The 11,556-nt window shown below is 67.7% G+C and overlaps 1 protein-coding gene across 1 annotated transcript; it reads right to left on the bottom strand.

Annotated features, from left to right (window-relative positions):
- Positions 1 to 426: 426 nt before the first annotated feature.
- AKAP17A (A-kinase anchoring protein 17A) lies at positions 427 to 10,353 on the bottom strand. Its single transcript, XM_045089250.1, has 5 exons — positions 10,221 to 10,353; positions 6,890 to 7,667; positions 6,274 to 6,422; positions 2,773 to 3,013; positions 427 to 1,515 (listed from the first exon to the last, which is right to left on the bottom strand). The coding sequence occupies exons 2-5, from the start codon at positions 7,649 to 7,651 to the stop codon at positions 568 to 570; spliced, it is 2,100 nt and encodes a 699-aa protein (XP_044945185.1). The 5' UTR covers positions 7,652 to 7,667; positions 10,221 to 10,353; the 3' UTR covers positions 427 to 567.
- Positions 10,354 to 11,556: the final 1,203 nt, after the last annotated feature.

Below are 11,556 nucleotides of genomic sequence, written 5' to 3'. Positions count from 1 at the left end.
CGCGGATGCTTCCGGAGCGAAGGGGCGGGACACCGAGTCGGACCGCGGCTGGAGGCGGCACGGGTGAGCGCCGAGCTCCAGGACTCACCTGGCGCCACGCGGGACCGCACGCGCCAGACCGCCGGCTTCTCCCGCCGTCCGCCAACTGCGCTTCCCAATCACTTAAAATTACAAAAGGAAAAGGAAACAAAAGCGCCAGGGTGCGGCTTTTTCAAATTCTCGGGGCCCTGTGGAACCCCGGCTGTCCGTCCTTGCCAGTCTGACCCCAGACGACGGGCCTGCGCGCACGTGTCCCCGCTGCCGGCCAGGGCGCCTCTCCGGCTGGAGACAGACCGGTGACGTTAAAGCTATCGGATCAACAGTTCTGAGGGAAAACTAAAGGTAGCGACTGCGGACGGCGCGCTCGAAGAGGGCCAGCGGGTGTTGACGAAGGAGACGCGGGACGCGTGGCCCTCCTGCGTGGCTGGCTCCTGGGCGCCGTGCTGCGCGGAGGCCGGGCAGAAGGGGAGCCGGGAAGCGCCACGGTCCGGATCTTGGCCCGGCGGCCGCACGGGACACCACCACGCATTACCTGTTCCAGGTGCTGCGGTGCCGGCTGGGGGACCCTGAGCGCGACCTTTCCCGGTCGCTGCGGCGATGGCGGCTGCGCTTCCGGCCCGAGCCGGCCCTGCGGTCTCGGCTCCTCTCCCGGCGGCTGGAGCGCTCTCTGCTGTGCGACCTGCGGGACCGGCTGTGCGCGGGGCTCGCGCTCCGCCGCGGAGGGCTGTCGTCCTGGCGCGAGCGCTTCTTGTGCTGCCGCCGCTCCTTCCGCGCCTGCCTCGCGTCCTCCCGACTGCCCGCCCGCCGCGGCCGGCTCCGCTCGCGCTTGTGCCGCTCGTCCTCCGCGCGGCCCCCGCTGGCCCGGCCTCGGCTCCCGCTGGGCTCCCGGTTGCACTTGTCTTGCTCGGAACGGATGTCCTTTTTGGGCACGTTCTGGTCCCAGGCGGCGGGCAGGCCCTTGGGCTGCTGGTTGTTGTCGGGAATGCAGGCGAGGACGCCGGGGCACCTCTTGTCCGGGGACGCGTCCCCCGCGGCGGCGAGGCGAGAATCGGGGCCTTCCTTGCACGGGGCCTCCTCGGGGACGCTCCCGGTCCCGTTCCTGGGCGCGCCGTCGCTCTCCGGGCGCGGCGGGGTGTCCTTCGGCGTGTCGGGGGGCGGCTGGCCCCCCAGCGGGTGCAGGGCGGCGGCGCCCACGCAGCCGGCCGACACGGTCTGCAGGATGTCCAGCACGGGCTGCAGCAGCTGCGCGTGGGAGAGCGCGAGCTCGTCGCGCGCGCGCGGGTCGTCCGCCTTCTTGCTCAGCAGGATGCTCAGCAGCCGCTCCCGCAGCTCGCGCTCCTTGCGCTGCAGCCCGAGCGCGCGCTCCTTCTCCTCCTCCACGCGCCGCAGCTCCGCCTCCTGCCGCCGCCGCCGCTCCTCCAGCTGCTGCAGCCGCAGCGACGCATCCTTCCGCTCCTGCTCCTGCAGCTTCGCGGCCTGCGGCACAAAGGGGAAGGCGGCACGTGGACCTCTGGACGCCCCCCGCGCTCCGAGGAGGCGCTGGGTTTGCGGGGGGCCCGAGGCCTGGGGGATGCGGGTGGACGCTCCGGCCGGAGTGCGGCCCGCCCAGTCCCGACAGCGCCCGGGCCGCCGTGCGCCCGAGCGAGAAGGAACCCCGTGGCGAAGCAACGCGGCACAGCCCCCGGGGCGGGCATTTTGGGTGGGGCCCGACCTCTCCGAGGCGCGCATGGGGCCTGCTGGGAGGTCGCACGTGGTCACCAGCTACAGGGAGCTGAGATGAGGCGGACACACGCTGCCGCGGCCTCCGCGGGAGGTGCGGGGCCTGGCCTGGGTGCGCGTCTTCAATATTCACCATGAAACAGGAGCTGAGCTGCCGCGTCTCAGCGCGCCTGCCAGTCTCCTTCCCAGGGACTGATCACAACTGTAATTAGACAACAGGTTAGGGGGTCGCCCCCGCGCCCCACTCTGCGGGGGCACGCGGCCTGCCGGAGCACAAGCAGCGCCGGGCGAGGTCCCCGCGTGGGCCCGGCCCCCGGCTCGCCGGAGTCACCGGCCGGGCCTCCGGAAGGAGCGGAGCGGGCAGGAGGAACGAGGAGATGCTCAGCTCTGAGACCCTCATCCATCGGGCACCCGCCGAGACCTGCGCGGTCCACGGCTGCGGAGGAGGGACGTGGCCCACCCAGGCTCCGTCTGCGCCCTCAGCTCCCCACGGTGCCAACGGGCCCCTCTATCGCCAGGCTCAGCCCACAGCCTCCCGCCGCTCCGGGCCACTGGCTTGCGGGGTCGCAGGAAAACCCGCCCTCCCGCCAGACCCAGGCAGAGCACCTGCAGGGGGAGGAGAGCCACAGGGGCCGGGGGACCCTCGCTGAACTCGGCTGCTCCCTGGGTCCGCGGGGAAACGGGGACCTTACACCCCTGCTCCCCAAGGGCTCTCGGGACCGTGCCACAGACGGGCACACACATCACACGGATTCAAAGCTGTGCGAGCTCTGCCAGACGGGAACATTCTAGAACCTGGACCGAGGCAGGAAGGCCCCCGACACCAGGAGACCGTGTCCCCGACTGTACTGACGCTCATCGTCACCCCGTAGCGGCAGCCGGCGGTGGGAACAGGTCGGTGACGCCAGCCCCCGGTCAGAAACAGCGGACGGCGGCCCGGAGCGAGGCGGCGGCTCCCCGGCTGCCCGACAAGCCCGCCCAGCGCCCCCACCCCACCCCCCGCGCGCCCCGCACCTTGGCCCTGCTGAGCAGCTCGGCGATGAGGCGGATGGACTGCAGGTTGCGCTGGGCCAGCAGCAGCTTGCGCTCCTCCAGCCGGATCTTCTCCTGCAGCTGCTTCTGCTCCTGCGCCTGCAGCTTCTCCAGCTTCTTCTGGCTGCGGCGCAGCTCGCGGTCCCGCTGCTTCTGCTCCCGCCGGCGCAGCTTCTCCTCGCGCTTCCGCTCCCGCTCCAGCTCCTCCAGCTGCTTCTGTTTCCTGCGGGAACACGCCGACCGCTCCCGTGACCGCTCCCGTGAGCAGGGAGCGGCCGCGGCGGTGCGCGGTACCCGGCCACGCGGGGGCTGCACGCCGGGGGATGGCGCGGGTGTCCGAGCGCGAGCACGCGCGCACGTTTTAACCCCGTTCCCACACTCGGGCTCCGCTCAACCCGGGGAACTGGAGAAGCGGACCGGCACGCAGACCACGGGTTTTCAGAACCTTCCGAGGGACGGTCCCGCCGACCAGCCTCAGCCACGGAGGAAACAACGGGAGGGTCGGACACAGAAACTCTGGGTTTGAACGAGGCCCACCAAGAGCTGCAGAGGCCCACGACGGCCTGGGAACCTCCTGCCACAGCGCCAGCGGGGCCGGCCAGGCAGGACTGACCCCTGGGGCCCCCGATACACAGCATTCCTGCCACAAAGGGGAGGCGGCACATGAGCAGACATGGGGGCAAAGCCCATCCCCCGGACAAAGGCAGGGGGTGGACAGGGCCATCAGGAGACACACGGTCCAGCGCCGGCAGCACGCCAGCCCATAGGACAACCCGGCACACGCGCCCCGGACTCCCTGCACATGGTTGTCGGTTCAGACACCACCTTTGGTTCAGGATAGAAGGGCTCAGCATGCACACCGCGCTGGCACATGCTCCCAGGGCACAAACCCATGGCTGGGGCTCCGCAAGCAGGCCATAGGGCGCCGCGGAAACAGCAGGATGCACAAGTGCACAGTCCCAGACAGAGTTCTGGAAGCATTTTACTAAGGGAAAGACTAAACGCAGAAAACCGTGTACCCGGGGATCCCGCCTGTGTGGTATTCCAGGAAAGACAAAGCCACAGTGACAGAAACCGAGGACAGCGTGCCCCGCGGTGTCTCTCCTGGACCGAGGGTCCCTAAAAGCACGCTCTCCGGTACAGAAACGGTCATGTCGCCAAGAGGAACCACGCACACACGGCAGGTTGTTATAAACCAAACCCACGCCCACAGCCACCCGTTAGATCCTTTGTTTCTGGCAGGGGGAGGGGTCCCCAAAAAGAGGATCCAAATGCAACCAGGAGAGCTGCAGAGACCCCAACAGGGCAAGTCTGCAAACCATGGGGTATGTTTCCACGGCAACCTCAGCCGCACTCCGGCCTCAAAACTGGTCAAATAACCGAGACACGGGACAGAGCTGAAAACCGCCCTGAGGAGACAGGACGCACGAGGAGCCCAGGAGGCAGCCAAAACCCTGTAGAGCAGCCCCACAGCCAGGGTGACGCCACACCGCGGAGAACGCGCACCCAACAGGACGGACGGGCAGGCAAACCCTTCGCGGCCCAGCAAGGACGCGGCGGAGCGTGGGGCTGGGCACTCCCACTGGCCAGTGGGGCAAGGGCCGGGGCCTCCGCGGGCACCGAGAGCCGCCCAGTGTCCAGACCCCACCAGTGCCGAGAGCCGCGGGTCCGAGCAGCCTGAGGCGTCCTGCCGGCGGGCACTGCTCTGAGCAGGGGCGGAGCCGGAGGCCCAGGGGCTGGTCGCCTGCCAGAGCGGGACAGCCACCCATCACGCTCCACCCGTCTGAGACTCACAAGGGGCCAAGTGAACATGCGCCAGTGACCGAGGCTGGACGGGCGCCAAGGCTGCGCGAGGCCGGCCCGCACACTCGGGCCGAGAAAGGGCCACAGCCGGCGGTAGCAGCGGGCTCCGCGGGGCGGGCCTGGCCCCCTCCCCTCGCAGCCCTCACCTCTAACGAGCACTCGGTGAGCTCAGCGGAGGCACTGGCTGCGCCCGACAGCCCACCGCCCCCCATCCGGAACCGTCAGTCCTCATCACGCCTCCAGCCCAGACAGACAGAGCAGCCTGTCCTCCGGGACCAAGTCCCCGCCTCTTCTGGGGGTGAAGGTCCAGGACACGGTGCCTCTAGTGAGACCCCGGTGCCTCCTGAGAGGGTGTGGGGAGGAGCTCAGGTGTGGGGGTCAGGCTCCGTGCTGGGGGGAGGGGGACAAGGCCTGGGCGGCCGTGCTTGCAACAGGTCAGAAGTCTGACGGAGCCTCCCGCCTGGCCCTTTCCCGCTCTGCCCCAGGAGCCCAGGGACACAGGGACAGGGGCTCAGGGTAAGACCCCACCACCAGCCCCGGGTGCAGTGTGTGCACGACGAGCCCCAGGTATTGGCCGCACTCTGGGACGGAGTCTCCAGTCCCAGCCATGCCTCACACACGGCCCGCCCGTCCTGCCCGGCCATCAAGGCGCGTCTCCCTGGTAAACGACACGGAGCCAGGGCAGGAGTAACACACGTGGGGTGCACCCGCGGCCCCACAGACGGACTCGGCAGCAAAATCTCAGTCCAGAGTCGACTATGCGTCCAGGTCCGGGTGAAGGCGCCCCCAGCCACAGGGGAAAGGTGGACTGCCCTCTACGCACACGCAATCCCCAAGACCGCTAACGGGGAATGCGGCCCCATCAGACGCACCCTGCCCGGACAACCGGCAGCACACGGAACACAAACCACGGGTGGGAAACACACCAAAACCTGCCAACAACAGGGGTGGCGGAACATAGAGAACACCCCAAACCGAGGGGGCGCCACGGCTGCGCGTCCTTCCACAGCACAAGAACGTGGACGAGCAGCAACAGTGAGCGGGCGCATCCCCCATGCCTGAGCGGCCCGAGAGCCCAGCGACGACAGCCTGGCCACAGAAACCGCTTCCCCTGGAATGCGGCCTAGGTTACCAAGCGTCCAGTCCCTGTCGCGAGTGGAGCTTCGGCCCGAGTGCACGGCGGCCCCAACAAGGGATGCTGTGCAGGGACAGCATGGCCCAGGCCTCCGGTGGCACGTGCATGGACGCACAGCAGGATGCGTACACACCCCGGACATACACGGAGAAGCGCGCACGGAGACACGCACACTCAGATGGCACGGAGACGCGCGCACGGAAACGTACGCACGGAGAAGCACACATGGAAACGCACGCAGAGACACGCTCACTCAGATGGCACGGAGACGCGCACACGAGAACACGCGCAAGGAGACGCGCTCACTCAGATGGCACGGAGACGCGCACACGGAAACGCGCGCACAGACGCGCGCACAGAGACTCAGATGGCACAGAGACGCACACAGAGACGCGCACACGGGAACGCGCGCAAGGAGACGCGCTCAGATGGCACGGAGACGCGCACACGGAAACGCGCGCACAGAGAAGCGCACACGGGAACACGCGCACGGAGACGTGCTCACTCAGACGCATGCACGCGGGGGCCCGCGCGCGCACACCGACCTCTCCTCGGCGCGCTGCCGCTCCTCCGCCTCCTTCTCACGGCGCTTCTGCTCCTCCCTCTGCTGCTCCAGCTCCTGCAGCTTCTGCCTCTCCAGCTGCCGCTTCTTAATGGACGCGTCGCTCAGGTGCTTGGTGGAGTCGAAGGAGACCTTCGGGGGCGAACAGCACAGAGCACAGTGACCCGTGAGCACGCTTCAGACCCGCAGCCAGAGCTGCCCGATAGCACAGGACGCCCGCGTTCCAGAGACCCTGCACTCAACAGCGGGGGCACCCGGGACATGGGGCCTGGACCCCTGGGACGCGTCCGAGCGGTCGCAGCCACTTGGCAGCTCAACACGGAGCTCCCCGGCCGATGGGGGCGTGCGGGGTGGTGTGGAGCGTGCAGGACACAGATGCGACTGCTTGCTCCGATGGTCGGGAAAGAAGGTCCCCATTATCCAAGAGAGCGTGTCCCCTCCCCCAAGGACCTCCCCCGTGGACCGACGCCAGCAGGCCAGCCGCCACGGGGCCTCCGCTGCGTGAACGAGGGCTGCCCACCGGCCCGCGGCCCCCGAACCCGCCACGGGACCTGCCCCAGAGGGTGCCCGGGCCAGGGCAGGCGCTGGGCCGGGCTCACCTTGATGTTGCAGGCCACGGCCTTGCCGTCCTCCCCCTTGTACATGAGCTTCATGCCGCGCAGGGCGCTCATGGCCTGGATGAAGCCCACGTACTCGCGGTACTGCACGTAGGCCTCGAAGTTCAAGTGTCCCCCGAAACTGAAGGTGTGGAAGTTGCGGCCGGTCATCTCCTCCCGGTAGGGGTCCAGCATGGGGATGTCCACGTTGCGGATCTCCCCGAACTTCTCGAACACCTTGACCAGCACCTCCTCGCTGGGCTTCTCGGAGCCTGACTCCTTGAGGGCAAACCACCTGCAGGGCAGGCCCTCCAGGTGGATGGTGTCCGGCCGCTCCCCGGGCAGCGTCTCGTTCATGTCCTTGGCGTCGCGGAAGAAGGAGTCCCAGTCGTGGCGCGTGGGGAAGTCGATCTTGAACTCGGCGGCGCGCACCTTGAGGATGTCGGAGAAGCCGCTGAGCTTGATGGTCTTGCCGTCCAGGCAGGCCAGGAAGGACTTGACCAGGCTCTTGTTCTCCACCTCGCCCTCGAAGCGGATGAAGTCCATGGTGCTCTTGGAGATGCGCAGCGTGGAGAACTGGTGGTTGTGCACCATGCCCTTCAGCCGCTCCATCACCTCCCAGTTGGAGATGGACTTGCCCGGCTGCTTCAGCTGCGGCAGCGCCACGCTGATGGTCATCTTCGTGATGGGCTTCAGGTACAGGCCGTACGGGGGGCACAGCTCCACCGCCTCAGACGTGTCGTGCACGATGGTGGCCGCGGCCATAGCCGGAACCGTGGGCCTGGAACACCAACACGGGCGGTCAGGGCAGCGGGCCTGGGACACCAGGGTGCCTGCCCACCTCTGCCCAGGAGCGGGGCTCGAACGCACGGGACGCCACCATCTCCCAACCCCGTGTTTTGTGCGGCTGGGGTTTTTTTGTTTTTTTTTTTTTTTTTTTGAATCAGAGAAAAAAGAAACCCAGGCTGCAGAAAACTTCCAGGAGGAGCCTTGGGTCACCCAGCGCGGCAGCAGCCCTCCCAAGGCTGCGGAGGGAGCGCAGCCGGCAGCTCCACTCCCCTGCAGGGGGAGAGGCTGCGGACTGGAGGACTCGGGACAGGCAGGAACTCAGCTGCAGACGCCCGGAGGGTCTGCGCAGGCAGAGGCCCGAAGGAAACAGGAAGTTTCTGGCCCCAGTGTCCGCTTCAACAACTCCACTGCGGCTCATGGACCCTTCGCGTCTGCTGTAAAGTAACAAGCAGAGAAGGGCCCGTGCAGCCTGCGCGCTCCCGCTACCGTGCGCACCTGCCCTCCTCCTGGCCTCCTGCCCTCCCCGCCCTCCCCCAGGCAGCACCCTCCTACTGGTCCGACCAGTGCCACTTCCGGAAAGCCCAGCTCCAGCAGGAACCCAAACAACACTGGCAGCTGCCGCCCCAGCTGCCGCCCCCGCCCCCTGCCGGGAGCCTTCCGTCAAGGCCTGAGGCTCAGCCTGGGCCTTCTCCCCCACAGAGGGCTGGTGCAGGGCAGAAGAGGCACCTGGCTGGGTCTAGGGGTAGGGAAGCCCCACACAAAGGGCTGACGCAGGGCAGTAGAGCCCCCCCAGCCCAGTCTAAGGGACTGAGGGACTCTGGGCCGACTTGTGACCCAAGACCTCCCCCAGCGTGGTCCCCATGGCCTCAGCTACCCCTAGTCCAGGCCCCCCCTTCGTCAACCCTGCAGCCTGATGACCTCCAGCCCCTCCAGCTGCCCCTGGGCCCAGGGACTGGCCTCCACTGCTCAGGGCTCTCCACAGCCCCGCCGGCACCCTCAGCTTCCCCCAGCACCAGGGACAACCACAGTCCTCCACCCGTTTACCCTCTATGACCTGCCGCTGCCCCCAGGACCGCCCGGGGTCTCTAGGGCCCTCTGTGCCCTCAGGAGCCCCAGATCCCTCCGCCAGGGAAGGCCTCTGTTTCTGCTCCCAGGATCCCTGCGGTCCCTAGCCCCCCTCAGAAGGTGACCCTTGGACATGCTCCTCCCCTTGCAGCCCACCACCCTCAGGAACCCCAGGCCACAGGAGCCAGCACCCCCCCTCAGCTTCCCAGTGTCCTGACCGGGGGCCACCAGTCCCAGAGACCTCAGGCACCAGCTCCCAGAGCCCCCAGCACCCCCATGCCCCACCCCCTGGTACCCCCACCTCTAGCAGACCCCAGCCCCCCATCCATCCCCCTCCCTCGCAGACCCTTCCTGCTCCTGTGTCCAAGCCCCCATCCCAGACCACTGGTTCCGAAAGACCCCGCAGGTAGCAGGCCCGGCAAGCCCCAGGGATCCCCGGCGTCACAGAACACTGGCCCTCCTGGACCTCCAGCTCCCTGGAGCCCCCGGCCTTCACAGCCCTCGTCCTGGCCGCTGGCCGCAGAGACACGGCAGGCGCCAGCCCCCGCCCCCCGGCCCCCTAGCTGCTGGCATCCCCAGCCCTCACGGCCGCCAGCTCCCCAGAGCTCCCAGTTCTCAGACATCCCCGCCCCGCACAGCCCCTCCCCCCCGCCGGAGGCCCCGGCCCTGACAGACCCGGCCCCTGCAGCCCCCAGAGCCCCCGGTCCTCGCAGACCTGGGCCCCCCCAGAACCTCCTCTTCTTAGACTCCCGCCCCTCACAACCCCCACAGCCCTCAGAACCCCCGACCCTCGAAAACCCCCAGAGCCCCCGATCCTCGCAGACCTAGGCCCCCCCAGAACCTCCTGTCCTCAGACCCCGGCGCCTCGCAGCCCCCCGCAGCCCCCGGGAGCCCGTGACCCTCGCAGACCCCGGTTCCCGCAGCCCCCAGAGCTCCGGGCCCTCGAAGACCCCAGCCCCTCGCAGATCGCGGCGGTGACAGGCCCCTGACTCTCGCAGACCTTGGCCCCCAGAACCTCCTGTCCTCAGACCCCAGCCCCTCACAGCCCCCGCAGCCCCCAGAGCCCGTGACCCTGGCAGACCCCAGCCCCCGAGGCCCCCAGAGTTCCGGGCCCTCGCAGACCCCAGCCCCTCGAAGACCTCGGCCCCCCCAGAACCTCCGGTCCTCAGACCTCGGCGCCTCGCAGGCCCCGCAGCCCCCCGGAGCCCCGACCCTCGCACACCTCGGCCCCCCGCAGCCCCCGGAGCCCCCAGCCCCCCAGAACCTCCGCGGCTCCCGGCCCTCAACCCCCGACCGTTCGCAGCCCCCGGAGCCCCGGGACCCCCGCAGCCCCCGGCCCCCCAACCATCCCCGCGAGCCCCCGGCCCCCGCGCCCCGCAGCCCCCGCGGCCCCCGCAGCCCCCGCGGCCCCCGCAGCCCCCGCGGCCCCCGCGGCCCCGGCCCGGCTCGCGGAAAGGCGTGGTCCCGGGGACTCGCTCACCGGCGCGGGGCTCCGCCTGCGCCCCCGGCCGCCGCCGCCCAGGCCCGAGCTCACTGCCGTCCCCCGACGACCCCGACAGCCGCGGCCTCCCCGCCCGGCGCCGCCACCGTCCGCCGCAGGCGCCCCCGACGCCACCCGCCGCCGCCGCCGCCGCGCCCGCCCCTGTGACGCATTTCCGCTTCCGGCCCTGGACCCGCGGAAGCGGCCGCGCGGCGGCTCCCTGTTTCGTCTGCCGGCTCTGACTCCGCCCCTAGGCGGGACTTCCGGGAGGCCTCCGCGCGGGGAGGGGGTGGGGGGCGGCGGGCGGGCTCGGGCTGTGCACTGCGCGTGCGCGAGTCCGCCCCGCCCCCAGGCACCACCTGCGCGCGGGTTCTAACCGCGGGCCCTACCTGCGGGCGCGCGCGCGCGCTCACCGGCCGGAAGCCCGGCAGGTGCCGAGCCTGCGCGTACGTCGGATCGCTGTCGGGGGCGCGCATCGCAGACAGCACGGCCATAGCGTTGGTCTGTAAGTCACTCAGTTACCACGGGTCCCTTGTACCTCCGACGTACGTGCCTGGTGGACGGTAACTAAACACGCCAAGTGGGGCACAGCCTCCGTCTTTACCTGTGTCTTCTCATCGTTACTTTATCCATTAATCCCAAAATACGTAAAATCTTTACCACTTCCGCCGCTCCTATTCTCAGGTCGTTAATCTCAAATTATGTAACATTTAAGGAGCCACAGGAGATACATTGTATATGAATATGTAACCATAGCTCTTCTTGTTGTTTTGTTTTGTTTTGTTTTGTTTTTTGTTCTTGATTTTTTTTTTTATAAACATATATTTTTATCCCCAGGGGTACAGGTCCGTGAATCGCCAGGTTTACACACTTCACAGCACTCACCAAAGCACATACCCTCCCCAAGGTCCATAATCCCACCCCCTTCTCCCAACCCCCCTCCCCCCAGCAACCCTCAGTTTGTTTTGTGAGATTAAGAGTCACTTATGGTTTGTCTCCCTCCCAATCCCATCTTGTTTCATTGATTCTTCTTCTACCCACTTAAGCCCCCATGTTGCATCACCACTTCCTCATATCAGGGAGATCATGTGATAGTTGTCTTTCTCTGCTTGACTTATTTCGCTAAGCATGATACGCTCTAGTTCCATCCATGTTGTCGCAAATGGCAAGATTTCATTTCTTTTGATGGCTGCGTAGTATTCCATTGTGTATATATACCACATCTTCTTGATCCATTCATCTGTGGATGGACATCTAGGTTCTTTCCATAGTTTGGCTATTGTGGACATTGCTGCTATAAACATTCGGGTGCACGTGCCCCTTTGGATCACTACGT

The sequence above is a fragment of the Mustela putorius genome, unplaced genomic scaffold (assembly GCF_011764305.1).
Source record: "Mustela putorius furo isolate JIRA1106 unplaced genomic scaffold, ASM1176430v1.1 tig00003836_pilon_pilon_pilon, whole genome shotgun sequence".
Lineage (NCBI taxonomy): Eukaryota > Metazoa > Chordata > Mammalia > Carnivora > Mustelidae > Mustela > Mustela putorius.
Note: the sequence above shows the minus strand (reverse complement) of the source record. Positions and strands in the feature narration are given on the sequence as shown.

Bases quoted from the DNA above. Each gene is read 5' to 3' on its own strand.
- AKAP17A (XM_045089250.1), bottom strand. From the start codon at position 7,651: ATGGCCGCGGCCACCATCGTGCACGACACGTCTGAGGCGGTGGAGCTG. The intron at 3,014-6,273 runs GTCGGTGTGCGC...GTGTTCCCGCAG, and splicing joins CGGCAGCGCGCCGAGGAGAG to GAAACAGAAGCAGCTGGAGG. The intron at 1,516-2,772 runs GTGCGGGGCGCG...TTTGTGCCGCAG, and splicing joins AGCTGCTCAGCAGGGCCAAG to GCCGCGAAGCTGCAGGAGCA.